At 33.6% G+C, this 22,251-nt stretch overlaps 4 protein-coding genes and 1 pseudogene across 5 annotated transcripts; 4 read left to right on the forward strand and 1 right to left on the reverse strand.

Annotated features, from left to right (window-relative positions):
* The first annotated feature begins 941 nt into the window (after window positions 1-941).
* Window positions 942-5,020, forward strand: LOC142524665 (alpha-soluble NSF attachment protein-like). The gene is made up of 9 exons (XM_075628718.1): window positions 942-1,145; window positions 1,773-1,822; window positions 1,924-1,996; window positions 2,239-2,318; window positions 2,523-2,674; window positions 3,056-3,215; window positions 3,304-3,351; window positions 3,980-4,060; window positions 4,807-5,020. Exons 1-9 carry the CDS (start codon window positions 1,001-1,003, stop codon window positions 4,885-4,887), a joined length of 870 nt encoding a protein of 289 aa, XP_075484833.1. The 5' UTR covers window positions 942-1,000; the 3' UTR covers window positions 4,888-5,020.
* Window positions 5,021-5,872: 852 nt separating this feature from the next.
* LOC142524374 (GRF1-interacting factor 3-like) lies at window positions 5,873-11,443 on the reverse strand. 2 transcript variants are annotated; one of them, XM_075628333.1, is made up of 5 exons: window positions 11,093-11,443; window positions 10,284-10,377; window positions 9,481-9,557; window positions 9,002-9,086; window positions 5,873-8,925 (listed from the first exon to the last, which is right to left on the reverse strand). In XM_075628333.1, exons 2-5 carry the CDS (start codon window positions 10,359-10,361, stop codon window positions 8,536-8,538), a joined length of 630 nt encoding a protein of 209 aa, XP_075484448.1. In that variant the 5' UTR covers window positions 10,362-10,377; window positions 11,093-11,443; the 3' UTR covers window positions 5,873-8,535. The 2 variants fall into 2 exon arrangements, with proteins under 2 accessions (XP_075484448.1, XP_075484447.1); XM_075628332.1 differs by having other exon boundaries at window positions 10,284-10,374; window positions 11,093-11,440.
* Window positions 6,243-7,867, forward strand: LOC142524373 (uncharacterized; annotated as a pseudogene).
* Window positions 11,444-12,012: 569 nt separating the features above from the next.
* Window positions 12,013-14,019, forward strand: LOC142525509 (uncharacterized). The gene is made up of 2 exons (XM_075629826.1): window positions 12,013-12,233; window positions 12,933-14,019. Exon 2 carries the CDS (start codon window positions 12,983-12,985, stop codon window positions 13,826-13,828), a length of 846 nt encoding a protein of 281 aa, XP_075485941.1. The 5' UTR covers window positions 12,013-12,233; window positions 12,933-12,982; the 3' UTR covers window positions 13,829-14,019.
* A 3,295-nt stretch (window positions 14,020-17,314) lies between these two features.
* On the forward strand, window positions 17,315-18,214 carry LOC142524477 (abscisic acid receptor PYL4-like). The gene has a single exon (XM_075628487.1). It carries the CDS (start codon window positions 17,408-17,410, stop codon window positions 18,047-18,049), a length of 642 nt encoding a protein of 213 aa, XP_075484602.1. The 5' UTR covers window positions 17,315-17,407; the 3' UTR covers window positions 18,050-18,214.
* The last annotated feature ends 4,037 nt before the right edge of the window (window positions 18,215-22,251 follow it).

Raw genomic sequence — 22,251 nt, forward strand, 5'->3', positions numbered from 1 at the left:
AGCCTTCAATCCGCTTGAGCTGCTAGCAGGATTTGAACCAGCATTTCTGGGCTCAAAATTTTGGATCTGTGTTACGTTCGTACTTATAATGTTGAAGAATTTGTTTATAAAGCTAAATCTATAGTTTTTATTGCAAATAATTTTTTAACAAATACTTTAAATTGATGTCTAGCATATAAATTTCAACCAATGTAATATGTTTATACTCCATTGATCCATCAAATCAGTGTCTTCTTGGATTAAACTATAAGAATAAAGAAGTTTTCATTAAATTATTATTAGCAATTTTCAAGGATGTTAACTTTTTCTAATATTTATTATGAACTACTGGAAATAGTAATCGATCAAGAATGCGTCCCATGCTACTCTAAAAGTTTATACTATATTACATGATTTTAAAAAAAAGTTATTTTAGTATTATCCTATTGATAGAAATTATCATTTTCAAAAATAGATACAAAAATTATAAATAATATAATGAATAATAATAGTGGTTAATTAAATAGTATGTGCTATATCAGATCCTTGACATGCGATATATGCATACAAATTAAATTTTTCGTATTGAATAAACTTTGTGTGAAAAATCTAGAGATTATAAAATCAAAGCAAAAATTTGTGTGAGACGGTCTCACGGGTCGTATTTTGTGAGACATATCTTATTTAGGTCATTCATGAAAAATATTACTTTTTATTGTGAATATCGGTAGGATTGACCCGTCTCACAAAGATTTTTAGTCTGTACTATATAGTCATTTAAAAATTAAAAAGTGTAAACAAAGATTAAAAATATATATTTAATTAGTTGTGATACAAAGTTGATAAATAATTTTTAAATAAATATATATATATATATATATATATTTTAAATAATGTGAGTTTTGTGATTATCTTTTATTTATAATATTGCGTACACATTTTTTTTCTACGTTCCTTCAAGAGAAGCATAACAGGCCACCACCAATTATCGTGAAAAAAGCAAAAAAAAAAAAAAAAAGTTATGGGGGATCAGACAGCAAGAGCAGAAGAATTCGAGCAGCAAGCCGAGAAAAAGCTCGGCGGCTGGGGTCTTCTCGGCTCCAAATATGAGGACGCCGCTGATTTGTTCGAAAAGGCCGCCAATGCCTACAAACTTTCCAAATCATGTAATACATTTACGTCTACGTTTGTATTTGCATCGTTTTTGTATGTTAATCGGTCATTTTTTTTTTGTATTTTAAATCTGTTTTCTTTTTATTTTTTATGTGGTTCTGATTCTGAAATGCTTAGACTGGTTTGGGGGAGTTTTGTTACGTATGCTTATGTTTAAGAATTTGGATGAATGGCTGGTGTTCGATTTTTCTGTGAATGGATTAGGCGTTTGCAATGCATTTTACGTTTTGATAAAAAGGGATATTTGTGAAAGTTCTTTAGAATTTCCGGCAACCGTTGTTTTGCATGATACGAAAAAATTGCACCAAAGGATATTTTCCTTGTGAATATGTTACGGTTTTAGTGAATAGTTATGCCTGTTGAATTACATTTGCGAGTTTGGAGTGTTTGGTTATCACGCGAATGCAAGCTCAGGTTGTTTTATATACTTCTGTACCAAATATAGGTTATTTTTAGCCATTCTCGATTTATTGAATTCACTACTTAATAGAATCTTTAATAATCCGAAGTTTTGTTGAGTGAAGCATACTTAAAAATTTTGACTTACAAATTTTGCTTCTCGGGGAATATTTTCCTTGTTGCTGGTCTTAATTAATCGTTTCAAAAATCTTTTATTTCAGGGGATCGAGCTGGAGCAGTGTATGTTAAGTTGGCAAACTGTTACTTGAAGGTGAAATCATGGCATGGCATGTGCTGTGCTGCAAGGCAGTATCTTGCTTCCTTCCTCTGAACCTGTCCTTGACCTTATGCTTTTCCAATTAATGTTTGCAGTCGGATAGCAAGCATGAAGCTGCTAATGCTTACGCTGAAGCTGCTCATTGCTATAAAAAAATCAACACAAAAGGTCTATATATGCCTAGTTCAGCTCTATTTTTTCTAATCTTCAAATTTTGGTTATTTCAAGTTATATATATGCCGTGTCAAGGATAACGGAAATGTGGTTGATCCCACATATAATTTCCTTGACCTTTTAATTTCGTTTATTAATATTTGCTTCCCTCACCCTCCGAATATATGGTTTTCTTCGATTATCACTTTACATTTTCAAGTTTAGAAGATGCCCACAGACATTTGTATGCTTTGCAGAGTCAGTAGCTTGTTTGGAGCAATCTGTAAATTTATTTTTGGATATTGGAAGGCTTAATATGTCCGCCAGATATTTCAAGGTAACACATAAGAAACATATTATCAATCATTGCTGAGTGATATTTCATAACCATAGTATGATGAATCAAACAGTTAGAGTCCCTTACCTAAACCAATGAATGTTGCAATAATGTCACTGGGTAACATAATATTGTTACATTCACAAAACCTGGTGATCAGAGGACAGAGAATAAGTGTGTGGTAACTGTTTTGCACTTTGCCAGGAAATTGCAGAGTTGTATGAACAAGAGCAAAACTTGGAAAAGGCTATTGATTACTATGATAAAGCTGCTGATCTCTTCGAAAGTGAAGAAGCAACAAGTTCTGCAAATCAGTGTAAGCAAAAAATTGCAGAATTTGCTGCTCGACTCGAACAGTTAAGTATGTCCATTCTTTCTGCTTAGTTGCACGATTTCATGATTGCAGAGACTATTATTTAAAGATAATGGCTCTTGTTTGTTTGGTTCTTTTCTGAAGTACCTTAACCAATAATTGCATGTCAATATCGTGCATCCTGTTTTTCAACTTCATCTCTCTTGCTCACAGCATTAATTGTTCAATACGATATGAGTCACCCTTGCCGTTTTCTTTCCATCTGGTCATCTTTTCCTCACTTTATTTATTTGAGAATAAAAATAACCCATAAGACTGACTGACAGATCATGCATTCGAGTCTGACATTCTTATTTTTGTTGAATTATGTTGCATATAGTTTGCACATTTTGGTTGAAAAACTTAACAGGCATTCTTTCCTCAGATACCAAAAGGCAATTGAGATTTATGAAGATATAACAAGACAGTCGCTCAGTAATAACTTGTTGAAGTATGGAGTTAAAGGACACCTTCTAAACGCTGGCATTTGTCAACTCTGCAGGGGTGATTTTGTTGCAATCAACAATGCCTTAGAGCGGTACCAGGTACTTGCGTTTTCTTCTTTTTGATTAGCAAGTTTACTCCTTATTCAATTTTTGTGCTAAGTAAACACATTTTCTTCTTGTTTTGAAGGAACTAGATCCTACATTTTCAGGAACACGTGCGTACAAATTGCTAGTGGTATGTCATTGCTCTTAAACATTGGTTTTGCCTTTTGGTTTACTTAAATATGTGTCATTTTGAGGTGATTACATATTATCCAGGGTAAACCTTTTTGTTAGGATTGAAAAGCCATCAGGTTACAAGTCTGGAGGTGATTGAATAAATTGTCACGAAGTAAAGTTTCAAAAATTTAAAATAGTTTCCTGTCTTGGCAGACGTCTGTTCAAGCAGCAAAGTTGCAATAATTATTTGTTCTTGATTAAAACAGTGCAAGCAATCGAATGCAGTCAAAATCAAGTGGCACAACCATTCGGAGGACTGTTATTTGCACAAAGCTGAGCTTGAGTGTAAATGAGTATGAGCTGGAATGATTGTTTAAAGACAAGCTATTTTACATGGATATTTTTGAAATATATATGTCAGATGTTCTAAATGTTTAACTTGAAATATCTTGTTTATAAAATATATATTATTAATCATAAATCTCTTATATTCAATATATTTATATAGTTATATTATATATATATACACAAAAATTTGAAGAAGAGAAAGAGATTCAAACATTAAATTTTATCATTACCCCTCATCTTTAATTTTGTTTCCACTAAATGAAATATCTTATATAATTTTTCTCTGTCTATCACAGGAATTAGCTGCTGCTGTTGACGAGGAAAATGTTGCAAAGTTCACTGATGCTGTAAAGGAATTCGATAGCATGACTCAACTGGTAAGTGAATAGACAATCTCACAGGTGTTGTATCTGAAAATACACATTCTATATTTCGTACTAGCAAGAGCCATGGAGAATTTCATTCAAACAGATACGGCTGAATTTGTTTCATAACTTGGGATTGAATATATTTCCATGGCTTCAGAATCCTGGGATGACATGCATTTTATTTCATTGCAACTCATTGAGAACTTGATTTACCAAGCATTAATCTATAAGAATGAATCGACTAAAATTATCATGGCAAGAAAATGCTAGGTGGCAACTTTCTGACTGTTGACTCGGATTGGGCACTTGCATGTTTTGAGCATGGTGTATATTCAACCTTTTAGGTAGATCTATACTTGCCTGGGTGGGATCAACGGCCAACGGGTAGCCCATGGCTTGGTTGGCGACCTCCATTGCACCGAGGAGGGGTGTCCCCTAAGGCCAGACCAAGTGGTCCAGCTTACTTCATAATATCTGGTAGAGGGGACTTGAATTCGATCGGTTCCTACTAAAAAAAAATAACCAAAGAAATGGTAGATCTATGAGAAAAGGTGAGAGGACCTACAATTTGTAGGTTCAGATAAATAAGGATATCTATAGGCTTCGTTTTGTTTTTTGATACCTTTTTCCTGTGTTGGTAGCCATTGATTTATTCTTGTCTAAGTTTCTCAGTCTAAAGTGATTTTCGTTAAACCAAGTCATCTGCACAAAATATTACTTTTGTTGTCCTTATAAAGTGCTTGTTTGCCCCCCAGGATGCTTGGAAGACAACACTTCTATTGAGAGTGAAGGAAGCGGTAAAGGCTAAAGAACTGGAGGAGGACGATCTTACTTAAACTTTACTCTCTTTACTTTCAAAAAAGTTTAGTGACTCAGTAACTTGAACCTGTAACTGTCCTATTCCAAATGCAAACTCGGTTAACTCCTAAATTATTGAAGTGTATTGTTATTATGAAATTTTGACACAAAGTTGAGTAACTGTTGTTTTTTAACAGGTGAAATAAATACTTTTAAAAAGGTTTTGTTGGTCTATTAGTCAAGTGCTTTCTCAATCCAATGGAATTGAACTTCAGTTTTACAAGTTTGTTCATGCAGGTGGTGATATTTACACTCCATGAATGGTTAAATATATCAAAATTGAGCAATAATTTAAAGGTTATATGTTTGTTGTCTTCATATATCAAAAGATTTGTCAAATGGGTAGTTTTGTCAACTTATATTATAATAATTCAATATGCTTAAATTAAATTTGCTAATATTTTTCACTAATTTATAGTCCATACGTGAAATTGTCACTGACAAAATCATCAATGAATTTTTTCTCTACTTTCTAAAAATCAAAATCAACCAGGTCTCTCTGTAAAATGCAAACTGTTGCCACCTCTGTTGCCCAATTTCAAGTTTTATAGTATCATTTTATTTTTTAATAATATTTTAGAAGAATTATATTACGTACACGCAGTAATAGTTCATGGCGACCATAAAACCTTGTCGAGGAGACAGCTACTTGGATTTGTGGTTTTACAAGGAATTGACATGAACGCCAACACTTTTGACTTCTTGTAATTACTTTTTCTTCATACCCATTGTTTAATCCAAACCTGCCGAATAAATAATTTAAGTACTGCGGAAGAGAAGATTCAAAGAAAATCAGCAAACACCAAGTTTCAATCTTTTCTTTCATCCTTGCCATCTGCTGTGAGTTTATTTTGATATCTTTTGAGAATTTGTATATTTGTTTATGTTACTTATTGCTTTTGTATATTTTGCTCGAGCTTAATATATTATGGTTTGGAATCTGTTTGAATTTTTGTTTATGGGTATGGCGTGTAATGATTAGCTAGTCTGAAATTTGCTATTACTGCTTGCTCTGTTGTTTATGGTGTAACCAAGGTCGTAGCTTTTTCCAATTTAGAAACTGAAATATTTTCTTTATTTCCGAATTTATTGGTAGCTCGATATAGGCAGCTTTCCCAATTTTTTTCAAAGGGAAAAGAGATTAAGAATGTTTTCCCGACTTTATTAATTTTCCTTGAATTTAGAACATTTTGCTTGAGAAAGTAAGATGGCAACAGGTGATAATTCTGAGGGCCACATACCTCTGCACGTCTCCACTTCACAAAGAGGTCTTGTAAGTGACGAAAATACGAAAAATTGATCCTATGATGGTTTTACTGCTCTTTCCAAAAGGATGAACTTCCTTAAATTTGGTAATTTGGCTTCACCATCTGTAAAATTTCAATGGTTTGCTGAGGAAAAAGACGAAGTTTCACGAGCTGTGCCTTCATCTAACAATCTGCATATTCGTCAACGCTTTAACAACTTATTTTCTTGAAAATTTGATTGGAACTGCCTTTGGAGAATCTGGAAAGAATGGATAAAGAATCCCTTGAATATGCCCTTTTTATCTGGATAGTCTGTGTTGCTGTTTCTGGGGCAATTCTTTTCATGGTCATGACGGGAATGTTAAACCACTCACTCCCAAAAAAATCACAGAGGGACGCCTTGTTTGAAGTCAGTAACCAAATTCTGAACGCCTTATTCACCATCATGTGTTTATACCAACACCCTAAACGAATTTATCACTTTGCATTACTAATAAGATGGGAGTCAGAAGATGTTTTGAAGCTACGAAAAGTTTACTGCAAGAATGGCACCTATAAACCGAACGAATGGATGCAAATGATGGTGGTGGTTTTTCTTCTCAATATCAACTGTTTTGCTCAATATGCACTGTGTGGCCTTAACTTGGGATCCAAGAGGTTGAACGCCCACCTATAGGGGTCGTATTATGTTAATCTGTTGCAATTGGCGCATCTGCATTTGCCGGGATTTATACCACTCTTAGCCCTCTCGGTAAAGAAACGAGTCTGATATAGATGAAGAATGGCAAATTATGGTTACAACTGATGATAGTACTGGACAGAATCAGTTGAGAAGTTCTTTCGAAAAACAATTCTCATTTGCACTGAGAGATGTAGAAAGAACTGTTGAGACTCGATCCCAATGGAGCGGCAGAGTTCTTGATTTTTGGGATGACATTTCTTTAGCTTACTTATCATTATTCTGTAGTTTCTGCGCGTTTGGATGGAACATGGAGAGACTCGGGTTTGGCAACATGTATGTTCACATTGCAACTTTTCTTCTGTTCTGCTTGGCTCCCTTTTGGATTTTCCATCTTGCAGCCATTAACATAGATAACGAGACAGTAAGAGCCGCCTTAGGCATCACGGGAATTTTCCTTTGTATATTTGGGTTACTCTATGGTGGTTTTTGGAGAACTCAGATGAGAAAGAGATTCAATCTTCCTCCATACAATTCTAGTTGTGGTAATCCAACAGCCGCAGATAGTGCTCTCTGGCTTTTTTGTTGTTGGTGCTCTCTAGCTCAAGAAGTGAGAACCGGGAACTCTTATGATGTTGTAGAGAACAAGTTTTGCAGGAAACGGGTCGACGCGCTGCCTATCTCCCTGTTGCCTCGCGAGGATGGAGAATTTGAGTTCAGGTCTGGACAGAATTCCCCGTTTTGTAACAGCCCTTCTCCTCCATCGCATGCCAATTCGAAGGCGATCTACAATAGTCCAGGGAGGCATCTTTCTTTAATAGCAGAAGAAAGTAGCTCACAAGGTAAAGATGAAACCATGATTCCTCCTGGCCCTTCGATTATACGGAGAGACGACATTTAATACAAATTTTTTTGAAATGCCTCTTTGATACGTAGTATGTGGATACAAAAGAATCTAGTTGTGCTAGTTTTAGATTGTCGAGCGTATTCTTAATATACCGTTGTATATGCGTTGGTGTTTCTTTTACCTTTTCTTTTTCCAGTAAATAATTATTTGGATATCAAAGAAATTTTAAAAAAAAAAATACTGAGCATACCCAGGTGAAGTTTAATCTTGACTCAAATACATTAAAACGAGAATCACGTGGATACATAGATAAGACATCAATAGAAGCCGTAACACCCTCGAACAACTTTGAATAACGACCAGACCACACAACATAAACTGTACAAGACATGCTAAGTACTCTAGTCTTCGTGATTCAGGATGTGCAATGGCCCATGATACTAGGACCTCACCTCACCTGCGGGTCGAGGTGGAAGCAGTGTGGACAACAAACACGTTGGATGCGTTCCGAACATCAAAAAAACGACAGAATTAAGAGCGCAACACATTTTGCATCCAATAAATTTCAATTCCTTGCATCCGATCAACCATGGTCCATGTATGAAGGACCCTAATAAGTACATGATACAGTAAAAGAGTGCAGGGAGACTATTATCGATGAACACAAAATCTTTGTGCTGGAACAAACATCATCATCCTCAGTAGATATAAAACAAATTACGACAAGAGCTTCTTCCTCTACTTACAGCAAGAATCCGACTACAGCACAGCAACCCTAGAAAACAATAGCTCTAGAACAGAACCTTACTATCAAGAACTACATGCGACACAGCTTACAAATTTCTTGATCCCTTTACTTGGCTTCCGGTCCATGAGAACTACCATGTGCTACATTTGAGCTTCTTTTGACATCAGATCTGGTTGTGGCACCCGTGTCAAGTTTATCTTGCTTATTTACTCCACGTGTATCAGTTGGACCATATTTTGAAGATGGAATGCTGCGGCCAACTCCGAGATCGGCTTCAGTTTGTGCTGGGTGCATACCATTGATGGCTCCAGCGTATGCTTGTGTGGAATGCAGGTGGGGAGGTGGTTGTGGCAATTGCTGCCGCAGATCTTGCATTGGGTGTGGTGAATTAAATGGTGCTCGTGTGGGGAAAATACCTGCTTGCTGAGCCATGGCTGCAGCTTGAGGATGTGGCATGTAAAATGCGCCCTGTTGCATAGCAGGATGCGGAGTCATCTGCACAAGCCAGAGTATAAATTAGAGAGAGGTCTATAATGCCATAAGTAAATTTGCATCGAGCAGACTAGGATACCGGAGGAGGCATTGCTGATGTCTGAGGTTGTGCATCAGCAATTGCGGCCAAATACATTAAATTCTTTTGAAGTTGAGCCTGATACCTGATCATCAAGATAATATTGAATCAAAAGTTGTTCTGATGTTAAAAATATAAGCACTCGGTTGTCAAAAAACCAAGAAGCAATAGCAAATTTGTCGGGCATACAACTCCTCTAAGAAGTTTCATTTAAGAAAGCCATACAGAAGCATAATGCCAGTTCTAACAGCCATGTGCACACGAAAGAATTTTCAGATGCACAAACAAATGCAGAGAAAGAATGAAAATTTCATATCCAAGATAAGACAGTTGAATTGTGATCACTAAGATTCTAACTATACAGCAGAAAATAAAAATCAAATGCAATGCTTGATGATGAAAATTGCAGATAAGAAAATGCGTAAATACACTTGCCATCCACGAATGCAAAGACAAACAGAAAAAGATAACACGCTTACTGGGCACACTCGGCAAGTTTGCCAAGATTTTGATTGTCCAATATCGCCAATATCAACTTCTTGTTCTCATCAAGGTACTGCATCAACAGTTGGCAACAACATTGCATGTCAAAATGCAAATCATGAAAAAATTTCACAAACAGAAAGTTAAAGTATGATGAAACATATTCATATGAGTTATCCATATTTTATGGAAGATTCACTAAAAACAAAATCAAGCACCAAGTTATTTTAATGACAACTTCACCACAAGTCCAAAGATCAGCAAGGCATCGAACAAGGCAACTTATTTCTATTAATCTTAACCATGCCACCGCATGAATGGCTCCAAAAAGGTAAAATTCATTTATAAAGCTAGAAAACTGTATTCAATGTATTAATTGATCAATTCGACTGTCAGATGTTCAGAGCCTTGATCTTTTAAATTTGACACAACGGAATCAAGTTTCCACTATTTTATTGATTATTTCATTAGAAAATTATATCTTAGAAGTTGCTGTATTAGAAAACTTTGGAAAGAGATTAATCATCATAATACAAATGAACATTTAACAATAGTTAGTTGGACAATTACTGGTTATAGACGATATTAACTTACTATGAGATACTAAGAAAGATTAGAAAATGCTTTTTGCTCTTGCAAGGAACAAACTATTGGAAATCTAAACTACCTACAGTCATAGGCAATATAATTAACAAGTGTGTCTTTTCCCACCAAAACCAAAAGGTCACCAATGAATAAAAATGACTATTTTAGATCTTTGCAATGGCCCTAAAAAATTTCAACGGAAAATAAGAAATACCTTCTGAATCTGTTCGGTGGTGATATTGGTAGGGGGAAATGACTGCATGACTGGAAATATTGGACCTGGTTGCTGCATCTCTACAGCTTTCCTGCTTAATTAAATGCAGTACCCTTATATTTCACAATAATGAAAACCAAAAAAAAAAACCTAACACGCACATGGTAGAAATATCAACACCGTTTATATTCATCAGATGTGACAATATACTGTATGTTAATTTGAAACACTGAGGTGTAATATCGTAACTGCAGATCTAATAGTCATCATTGACTCAAACACGTGAGGTTCACGCTTGATTCACATAGAAAAAGAAAAAGGAAAATGGTGGTCATTGGATCCAATTCGACGGTAATCCCTCAGAGATAGACGGTAATGCTCTCGCGGTAGGCTGAACTCTACCGACTATGGTCAAAGTAAAATCGCAGACCATATTAGATATGGCGTCTTTTTCTTTTAAATTGACACTTATCCACGAGTTATCTGTAACAGGGAAATAATCTGACTGATTACAGATTTCTAGAACATTGCTTGCTATAAATTCTCATGTCACAAAATCAAAATAAATTAATACAGATATCTAACCAAAACATCACGGGATAAACTACTTGAGAGCCAATTTTAAAAAAAAATCCGCTTTGTCGAGGGACCAGCAAAAATACATATAAAAATAACTTATCATAAACACAACAAAAACTGCACAAAATAAATCCCAATCGACCTATCAAAATACAAATCCCTAAATTGAACACCCGAATCAAAACCCCTGAACTCAGAAACCCTATCTCCAGAACCCGAAAATTACTCACATAATGGATGAAAGATTCAAACTTTCCGGCACACCCAAGTAAGAAAAGCGAAGTGCAGCTGCCGAACAAGGTTTGGTGAAGTGGTAAGTTGGTCTTGGCTATGCTGGACTAAAGTTGAGGGATGAGGAGAATGAGAGAGAGAGAGTTCGGAGTGATGGGCGTGAATGGCGGAGCACGCCGTATTGGTGGCAGACGAGGACTGAGAGGCTGAGGCTGAAGCGGTGGCGGAAGTATGAGACAACGTGAGCGGTAGGAGGAAAAATAATATACCAATCGTTCGACTTCCAGGTCAATTTTCAACTGAAATTTTAAAATGGGACGATACCAAAACTCCATTCGCTATTCATTTTCAAGTATTACTTTAATTTCATTTTAAAAAAAATCGATCCAGAAGTCTACTAACAAACTAGTGGTTTTGTCGATGATCACATCAATTTACGGTATGTTCAATCTTGAGATTTTATGTTCCGACAAGTCATGACACCTAAAAATTAAGGTAAAAACTTGGGTGAAACGGCCTCACGGATCGTATTTTATGAGACAGATCTCTTATTTGAATCATCCATAAAAAAGTATTACTTTTATGCTAAGAATATTGTTTTTTATTGTGAATATCAGTAAAGTTGACTCGTCTCACAGATAAAGATTCGTGAGACTATCTTACAAGAGAACTATTTAAAAATTAAAAAAAATTTGTTATATTTGATTGAATTCGATATCTTATTTAAATTTAAGAAGTTGATATTAAACACACTTAATTGTCCCAAATAATTGAATTTTATTTGTGTTTTCCATTCCTGGATTGTTTGGTTAATTAGATTAGAGTCTAAAGTTTTTGGACATGGTACAAAAACAAGAGAGACAAAAGGAGAAGTTGCTTAGCCCCCAAGAAAGCAAAACCGTTGACTTAGTCAAATTCAAAGACAAAAACGTGTGGCTTCGGGAAGCTTCACTCGACATAATCGCCACGTCTAAGGAAATTTTCGGCCCCTCATTCTATAAATATCCCATTCTCTCTGACGTAATGAAGGTTTACTTCACTTCAACCTCAATCGAACATTGCGATAGCTCAAAAAATTGCAGAAAAGGGAAATCGGGTTTGAGTCCAACGGAGGGCAATCTTTCTCGTGTGTGTTGAAAGGTACGCTGATTAGATCCCAGTTTATTGTATTTTTCGGATTTTTGTCAGCTTTTCTGGCATTTCTTGTTTGGGTGAATTTTTACCCTGTTTAGCTTGTGCTTGTGATTGTCTGGATTTTATGTGATTGCGCATGGTTATTTTAAATTTTTTGGGTGATTTTGTCATTCCAATTTCATAAATCAACCGCTGGGATTGCCATGGAGTCCTTTTAGTTTCGGGGGTAAGATGTAAATTGAAGAAGGCTTGCTTTGTTTTCCTCTTTCTTGATTTTAGGTTGAGTTTTCACACACTGACACTCATGTACTCAGTGGAATATCTCTTGTTTTTGTGTGTGTGAAGAAGAACGGAATATCTTTTTAATTGTTAATATTTGTGATTTCCCTTTCCTTTAGGTCATAGGAATCGACCCTTTCGAGTTACATATATATATACATACATCCACTTGATGTTTTTTTAGAATTTATTGAAATATTGATTGACGTGCGAAAGATATGTCTCTTCATATTCGTTAAACCTTGTCATAAATGCATATTTCACCGTGTATGTTAACGGTTTCGTGTTATGAAATTCACTCATTTATCTGCCTTGCTTTGTTCATGGCTATTCTGCAAGCTTTTAATTCCACTATTCTGTAGATTGCGATATATATTATAGAAACTGTGAAACTTATATTTTTATAGCTTTCTTCTTGGAGCACAGAAACAAATACGAGTGCATCAAATCAAATTTCTGGCCCAGTCTCTCGACCTATGGATTTCACGAAGCAAAAGAAATCAAGAAGCAGGAAGGACAGATCCAAAAGTGTAGCTGAGACTCTTGCTAAATGGAAGGAATACAATGATAAGCTTGACTCTCTCGAAACAAGCGCGAAGCCGGTGCGTAAAGCTCCTGCCAAGGGATCAAAGAAAGGGTGTATGAAAGGTAAAGGTGGTCCTCAAAATAATCGTTGCCATTACAGAGGCGTCAGGCAAAGGACATGGGGAAAGTGGGTGGCAGAGATTAGGGAGCCACGTCGTGGAAGCAGGCTGTGGTTGGGAACTTTTAGTACATCGAAAGAAGCTGCTCTGGCTTATGATGAAGCTGCATTGGCTATGTACGGCCCTTGTGCTCGCTTTAACTTTCTGGCTCATAAAAATGATGGCCAGGAGTTCTCTCCGTCTCCCATGGGTTCAGCTTCCGGCCATGAAAGTTGTGTCATCTCTGAGGGGTGTGAGGCAAGCACGGAAGTGGCAGCGCTGATGGAGGAAGTAGAGGAAGAAGAACCAAATCAAGAATCAGTGAGAGAGGGAGGAACGGACGAAATTTTTGAAGCTGACAAGCCTCTTGCCCATTTGGACTCTGTCCCTAACCATGCTTCAGGGCATTGGATTGAAAATGGATCTCAGACTGAGCTTGTTGCAAATGGCAGTGTCCACCATGAAGATTCGTCACACCAGTTGCAGTATTGTTTTGAGGCCAAATGGCATTCTGGTTCGCCTAACATGCAGCATGAAACTTGTTATGGATTGGATTTCTTGGGAACAGGTAGACAGGAGGATTATAACTTCATGTTGACTGATCTACTTTTGGATTTGGACTCGGATTTGGTGATATGAAGTGTGTTGTGGTCATTCTGAGTTAAAAGGCATAAGATATGTAGTAGTAGGAATTGAGAAAAGATTTGAGCGATCGATATACAATTGTTTTTCCGATGCTGGAGATGCACCTACTGTTACATTTTGCATCATTTTGTCGAAACTGCCTGACATTTCCCTTTTCTTGAGGGATAAAGATGTCATTTTCTCTAGTATTAAGCTAGTTTTATACTGAGGTTAAGAATAGCAACCGAATGTCATGATCCAACATTTTGCCTGTTGGAAAGAACCAAAATTTAAAAAGATCAAAGTGATCGGAAATGCTTTGAAGGGCCAAGAAAAAGGCTAATACTTCCATTGGTTCATTATGTTTCTTTAGTTGGTAATATAATAACACGCGCATCACCATCCACCAACTTTTAGGAAACAGAAACAGAAACAGAAACTCGACTTGATCAGATGACAAGAAATTAGTGATGTGTTCCAAGGAAGTCGGATGCATATTAAAGTTAAGTACGTGAGATTCTTAGTGGATCGACTTTGTACAATTTGTTTTTAAATTCTTCTACAATTTCTATATAAGTGCTAATCTTGAGATGTGGTAGGTGCATAAAGATCAATTATTTTCACGATGTTTGATAGAGATGTTTGATAGAGACATGTGATAATCATATGTATGATTTATTTGTTAATTGTTGATTTATATGATATTATATGTTAATCGATGTGCAAAATAAAATAATTTTATTTCTCGTCCACACGTATTTTTTATTTTAATTATGCACATCGATATTATTGAATATATAATATTGAGTTTTTGTCATTGATATCCGTTTATATTTCGGTTTAAATATGATAATATATTATGTCTTGGATATTTTGGACATACTCGATTCGGTACGGCTTAGTTAATTGTTGGTATCGAGAGTGAAGTCATATCCTAGACACGATCCACTAAGATATGGACTAGCTCGAGCATATTATGTATGATTGATGATTATCGATCATTTGACTCATGATATCTTGTATATATTCATTAATTGTATTCATGCATATCATTATTTTATTTATATGACATGCTTCGTGATTTCTTGATGTCTTGTACTGGTGGTTCTGACCACCGAGATAGAGTTGTCATGTCTTTTGTGTGTGAACATGATAGGTGGTGTGGTTCGACTTCAAGTGCTCAAGATGAAGCATCAGGAAACATTTGAGAGGGGTTCAGTTGTATTTATAACTTTTTCGTGATGTCCTCTCTCACATAACATATATATTATATTATGGAGTTGTACTTTTATCAGGATATATCCTGAGTAGCTTCATGATGTGTTTGGAATATTTTGAGGATCATATTATGTTACTGTCGAGTATTGTCTGTTCTATGATATTTTGGATTATTTATATTGTGATTGTATCTAGCCGACACTTGTTTATGTGTTTGAGTTGTTGATGGTGCTCGTTGGTTTATTTTGAATATTTGAATTTTCTGATATATCTTATTTATGATAATGTTATTCCAAAATTTTTATACATCAAAAAACAAATTTTTTGCCATATAATAATTAATCATGATTATGTGTTAATAATCATGATTAAAATTACTTGCCTTCTCACTATTGAAAAGGGGCACATATTATTATGCATAAATATAGGGAACATTTACATATGAATTGGACCACAATACAGATTAACAAAAGCATGTTCACAAAAGTTTGAATGCAACTTCCCAACTTGATCAATAACTTGGATGTTACCTTATCATAACTTTACTAGGTAAATTCCAAGTTTTCTATTTTAAGAAATATTTTATTTTATTATTATATATATTATATATATTCATTAATACAATGAGCCACATTAATGAATTCATCAATATATTATTACATACTAATCAGGGGCTTGTTTGCTTTGTGCCAATTGATTTTCCACGTTTTTGCAAATATATTATATAGTATAAACTATTTAATAAAATCTATAAATTTGATCAAACATGTAAAAAATATTGATTATATATTATATAATTGGGTATTGTTAAATAATTAAACTAGGTTGACTGTGAAAGAATAAAGTCAAAATTTACAACCTTAACAAGTTGACAAGTTGTATGTATAATAAATTAAAACATCTTTAATATTTTATTTCTCAAAATTTACAGCCTCAACAAGTTGGCAAATTGTATATAATAAATGAAAACCATTTTAATATTTTATTCATCTGGCTTGGGAAAATTCCCGTCTTTGCGTGCTAATCCACTTTCTTCGTCTCGAAGTTCTCTAATTTTGCTTTCTTTTTCTTTTTTTTTTTCCTGGGAAATTAAATTCGCGTTTTTATTTAAATTGTTATATAATTGATTATGATAAAAGAAATTTGTGTTCAGAGGTAATCATAAAAAAATTATCTAAAATACTTACATATCATTATAATTATAAACTCGATAAATTGGTAAAATAAAAATATCTACTTTAATATCTCAATGTTATCGTGTCTCACATCGATAAATTAAATTAAATAAATAGTGATCTATAAACTCAAGAAAGTCGCGTAATCTAATATACAAGTTTTTTTTGAGAGTATCATTGATGTTTTTTTTTAGAGTTGTCGTAACTGAAGTGATGACTAAAAATGACTATCATCGAAAAAGTGAACGAAAATCGTCCACGAAAATCGTCTATAGTAGGCAGCCACGGAAGTCGACTTCTAGATCTGCGCGCTGTTTGAACCGCTCATGAATAGGTTTAAAAATTTCAAGCCACACTCGAACTTCATTTCATAGCGAACTCGAGTCAAAAAATAAAAAAATTTCGATATTCGAATCGAGCTCGAACACAAATATACTTAATTTGAGCATTAAACTTTTATTAATATTCGATTCGATTCAGTTCAATACATCCTTTTATTAGCTCTCGCAAAATTTTTGTTATCCTCGTTCATTTTTTATTTTAATTTTTTTTTTTTGAAAGAAAGCTATTAACTGACGATTTCGGCTATCAATTCGAAATCATACGAAATTCGACTCACCGACATATGCATATATTGTCTAATTACAATTAGCCCGGATTTGCTCCTTTCAATATTACAAAAAAGGATTCCTAATCAATTTAAGCTAGCAAAGTAATGATAAATATAAAGGAAATTCTCAAGTTGATAAATTTAAATTATAGCCAGTTTTGTTGCAATGGCTCTAGTCGCATTTTAAAATATTAATAATAATTATAAAAAAAGGAAATTACTATATATTTTATATTTATTTGTTTATGGAAGGATAAACGAAGTGCCCGGTGGATCACGTAATTTTAGGCTACTTCGGGGGGCAGTTTGGAATTCGCCGAGTCCAAAAGTGTTTCCGTTCCAACTTGTCCGCCAACTTGCTCTATCATCTGCTCACTCCTTTCGTAAGCTTCTGAGATTAAATCCAAAATACTACAACTTGACAAAGATTTTAACTTCAAACTTTAATTAATCAGATTTTTTTTTAATACACAAGACTGTGTATTTATATCTGTATCTATCTATTCATATTTTCCATTCATTTCAACTACTTTTTTCCATCAAGAAAATTATCGGAGAGAACGTTTCAGCAGTTGAACTAAAGATCCAGAAATGCCTTCCTCTCTTCAGTTTCAAAGAATCAACCACATAAATCACACCACCTCCGGATCAGCCTGCGCCGCCCCGAAGCTCACATGGGTTTCGCCTGTTTCCAGCGAGGTTCCGCTGCCGGAAAACGCTTCGCAACACCACATGAAAGCTGTGGGTTCCAACCAGAGCTGCTCCACCGTGGTCCAGAAGATCCATGCGCCCGTGAACACCGTGTGGTCAGTCGTCCGCCGCTTCGACAAACCGCAAGCGTACAAGCACTTCCTCAAGAGCTGCGACGTCATCCTCGGCCACGGTGAAGTGGGCACGCTCCGGGAGGTTCGGGTTGTGTCCGGTCTCCCGGCGGTGTGTAGCACGGAGAGGCTGGAAATCTTGGACGATGAGAAGCACGTGTTGAGTTTCAGCGTAGTAGGCGGTGATCACCGCTTGCACAATTATCGCTCCGTTACCACACTCCATGCAGCGCCGCCGTATCAGCTGGGCGTCGGCGGAGGAAGTGGTGGGACGGTGGTTGTAGAATCATACGTTGTGGATGTTCCACAAGGGAACACCAGAGAAGAAACTTGTGCGTTTGTTGATACAATTGTGAGGTGCAATCTGCGGTCGTTGGCTCAAATCTCAGAAAATTTGGCCAAAAATGAGTAAATTTTTTCGACTTTTGTATAATTATATCTTTTTAAAATTTTATTAATCCAATGCACGTTGTAGATCATGAATTTAATATATATTGATTAGATTAAATTTCAGCTAACTTTATTGGCAATAATTAGGTTTGATATATTTAATGTAGGGCAAAAACTTGTGTGGGACGGTCTCACGGATCGTATTTTGTGAAACTAATATCTTATTTGGGTTATCAATGAAAAAAATATTACTTTTTATTGTGAATATCAGCAGCAGGGTTGACCCGTCTCACAAATAAAGATTCGTCATATCGTCTCACAAAATACCTATTTTTTATTTAGAATTTTTGTGCAGTGTACTTCTTTCAAAAATATACAAGTTAAGAATATTCTTGTGATATTGATTTTTAAATTTGAATATATAAATTTTTAATTAAAAAAATTTAGATTTATCAAATCAAACATATAGAGTTATTTTTTTATGTAATGGGATTTATTAAATCTATATTTTTCCACAGTCATGAATTTTGTATTCTTATTATTCGATCACAATATATATAGTTTGTTTTGGTGCACTTCATTAAACTATATTGTTCCATGTTTTTTTTATTATTTGTTTCAAGATTTTTTATTATTATTAAAGATAAAGATATGATGATGATATAAATTAATATGAAATAAATTATTTTCTTTCAATACAAACAAAAGAAATAACCGGATCGAGCATGCATAAAATCGTAGAATATGCGTTTTTGTTAATTTATTTTAAATAATATACTAAGTTGTATTCTACCTATAAATTAACTAATAAAACAAATTGTTTACGTATTTGTCTAGAATCTTCCGACGCCATAAAGATTATAATTTAAATTAATTTAGGATTCTAAATTTTATTAAAATTAAATAAAATATAGTCGCGTGAATATCTCTTTATGAATGAAGAATAATATTAAAAACATTATCTTCTAATTTCAAGCTGGATTCGAGTGCAATGCGTGTAGAAATTTCAAGTTGCAAAAGCATAGACCGACCTTCCTCTATTGAAATTTTCAAACATATTAATTTAGGTAAAAACTTGTACGAGACGATATCACGAGTCGTATTTTATGAGATGGATCTTTTATTTGGGTCATCCATGAAAAATTATTAATTTTTATTGTGAATATCGATATGGATGATCCGTCTCAGATAAAGATTCGTGAATCGTATCACAAGAGACTTATTCATAAATTTATGATCGATGTGTTGATATTTCGATTCTAAAGATGATATATTAATTAATTATATAACTTTATTTCGTTTAATGTTTACTACTGTGCCATACATCATTTAACTATTGAGTCGAACGATGCCAGTGATTCTTCATCTTCAATGGAGTTGTCAACTTGTTTTTTATTTTACATATATAATAATAACTTATAAAATGATAAGAATAAATATTGAATTCGAATCCATTTGAATTTGATACGAATATATAAATTGTATTTAATAATGAACATGCTTCTCGTGAGACGGTCTCACGGATCTTTATTCGTGCGACGAGTCTTTTATACATATATTTACATTTTAAAAAAAATCATACTTCTGGCATAAAAAAATAATATTTTCACGAATAATCTAAATAGAATATATGTCTCGTAAAATTAACATGTGAGATCGTTACACGTGAGTTCTCAAGTTGATAATGTAATTAGAAGGAGGCGTAGTGCAGGATTCAAATACGAAGAATCATTCACCAGCTTGTTCTCCAACTTGAAATTAACAACCAATTTGGTGTACGATATATAACCCAACTTGTCATTATGAACTATTTTCTTCGACATTTCGATTTCTTTTCCAGCAGTAATATTATTATTTTTATCAATTATTTAATGTTGGATTCAGTTTAGATTTAAGGAATTATTTGCAAGTTGAGACGCAAGTTGGGCAACTAGGCTTTTAATTCATCTTTCTTTTGTTTTAAATATGATAAATAGTGTCGCTCATTTCTCGTGCAATTCCTTGTCCTTTGGCCCGATCTGAACCCGTCGGCAGATGCGATTTACGAGTGTTTGGGTGACATTTTAATATCCATTTCTTAACTATTTAATAAGATTTTCAGACCACATATTCGACAAAAAAATGTTATCAAATATAAGATTGAGTTTCATAATATAATTTAGCGTTTGTTGCTTGAAAAAAATCTTTTGTGAGATGATCTCACGAGTCAAATTTGTGAGACGGATCTCCAATTTAGATCACCATGAAAAAATATTATTTTTTATACAAAAACTATTATTTATTATAATAAATTTGGGCAGAATTGATTCGCGACAAGAGAATTATTATTGTTTCTTAAGCTTATCTTCAACATTTTATGAATTTATCGAGCCTATGAGGTATTTTTTCCTTCGAAAAATTACAATTTTAGTTTTATATATTTATCTGTTTGCAATTCTAGTCATCGATATTATCAACTTTCAGTCTTATTTATGTATATTTCAATGTATGTCGGTTTTAATCTTTTTTTTTTATCTAGAGTGTTGAGTTAACTCTATAGACGTCAGTGTCAGCTACATTAGTGTTGTATGCTTGTCATGTCAACGTCACGTCAAAAAAATGATTTAAATTGCAAAAAAATAAAGAGACAAAGACAACAAACTATAATAAAATCTGACAATATAGATGATCAAAATCGAAAAAAAATACAGAATTTTCAATTTCTTGAAAAGGTTAAATAAAATGAGTCATCCTAGATTAAAAAAAATCCAAAGAAAAGCAAAACAAACCAAATAAATCGAGGAGAGAACAACAAGTGCAGTGAGTGAAAATATATTTGAGAAGAAATCATCGTATAATTGTAAATATTTTGGTTTGAATAAAGTTTATATCATATAAAAACTAAGCTGATATATCTTATTTATAAAGGATAACATGAGGTTCTAAATATCTTCTACAATATTTTAAAATATAAACGAACTTGATTAATATATTTCTAACGATGAAGAAAAATTCTAAAATACCAAAAAGTTGGGATTTCCAATTCATAAGTTTTCAAATATTGTAATTATCTTAAATTATAATTCATTTTTATAACGTTTAGTACAACAAAATAGGTGGATTGATTTCGAAAGTCAATATTATAAAGCACTTAATGTTGTTCTAATGGTGGTCGTGATATGAATATCAAACCAAGTGTTTGTCATTTTATCAAAGTTATAGTTAATAACGATGACGTGATTCAATTATTTTGTATTATATATCAATTTAAGCATCATGTGTTCGATTGTTTTTCTAACACTCTTGGAAGAGCTAATTAATCATTTTTTTGTAAATTTTGAGGTTGCAACAACACGATATTAAGCTGAAGTTAATTTTTTTAAAAAAAAATTATGAAAACTAAAATAAAATTAAAAAACACGAGTGCAATTGGTCACATGGAAAAATAGAAGATTGTAATGAAAAGAAGAAGAAGATCTGTGTTCATTTGACCTTAATTTTGTCAAATTTTATCTGTAATATTTCTTAAAGATATATGACGTGAGAAGTTATATGTTTCTATTTTAAACGAATATTCTTCTTAAAATGTCGGATTTGTTGGACCTTACGTACCACAGAAAAATTGTGTGAATACAGTTTTATGAGTCAATTTTGTGAGACATATCTCTCATTTAAGTCAAAAATGAAAAAAATATTATTTTTTATACAAAATATTACTTATTTTAATAAATATTGACTTAATTGACATTTTGAATAAAAATATACTCCTTCAATCCCAATATTTATCTTTTTATACATCCCAGCTATAAATTTGTATTGAGTATTGTTTCTCTATTTTTTTAATCAATTGTACTTTTATTTATTAAGGCAGGATATAATAAATTTATGATATATAGTATGAAGATAAATTAAAGATAAGTAACATTATAAGATAAAAAAAACTAAGCGTTTAGAATGATTAAGAGTGATTAAATTTGTGTGTTAGACTATAATAGTGATAATAATATTTTTGTCATAATAAATTTTTACTTTTTCATTGGTAATAAGATTTTTTGATCGTGCTGGGCATTTGTGTTCGGGTATCAGCTAGTCGATCGAGTTGTTTTTCCAATTCAGATTCGGGTTTGTACCAAAACATGATTTTTTTCGAGTTGGTTTTCCTATACTAAAATTTTGAACATTGTTTTTTTAGGTTTTAAATTTTTATATAATTAATAATTAAATAAATGTTACTCAAAAAAAATA

This window comes from Primulina tabacum, chromosome 14 (assembly GCF_025594145.1).
Source record: "Primulina tabacum isolate GXHZ01 chromosome 14, ASM2559414v2, whole genome shotgun sequence".
NCBI classification, from domain to species: domain Eukaryota; kingdom Viridiplantae; phylum Streptophyta; class Magnoliopsida; order Lamiales; family Gesneriaceae; genus Primulina; species Primulina tabacum.

Excerpts from the sequence above, each read along its gene's own strand:
- LOC142525509 (XM_075629826.1), top strand. The coding sequence starts at position 12,983 with ATGGATTTCACGAAGCAAAAGAAATCAAGAAGCAGGAAGGACAGATCC.
- LOC142524374 (XM_075628332.1), bottom strand. Across the intron at positions 9,558-10,283 it reads CCACCGAACAGATTCAGAAG|TACCTTGATGAGAACAAGAA; the intron begins GTATTTCTTATT and ends CTGTTGATGCAG. Across the intron at positions 8,926-9,001 it reads CATCAGCAATGCCTCCTCCG|ATGACTCCGCATCCTGCTAT; the intron begins GTATCCTAGTCT and ends TGGCTTGTGCAG.
- LOC142524477 (XM_075628487.1), top strand. The coding sequence starts at position 17,408 with ATGCCTTCCTCTCTTCAGTTTCAAAGAATCAACCACATAAATCACACC.
- LOC142524665 (XM_075628718.1), top strand. The coding sequence starts at position 1,001 with ATGGGGGATCAGACAGCAAGAGCAGAAGAATTCGAGCAGCAAGCCGAG. Across the intron at positions 1,146-1,772 it reads CTACAAACTTTCCAAATCAT|GGGATCGAGCTGGAGCAGTG; the intron begins GTAATACATTTA and ends CTTTTATTTCAG. Across the intron at positions 2,675-3,055 it reads TTTGCTGCTCGACTCGAACA|ATACCAAAAGGCAATTGAGA; the intron begins GTTAAGTATGTC and ends TTCTTTCCTCAG.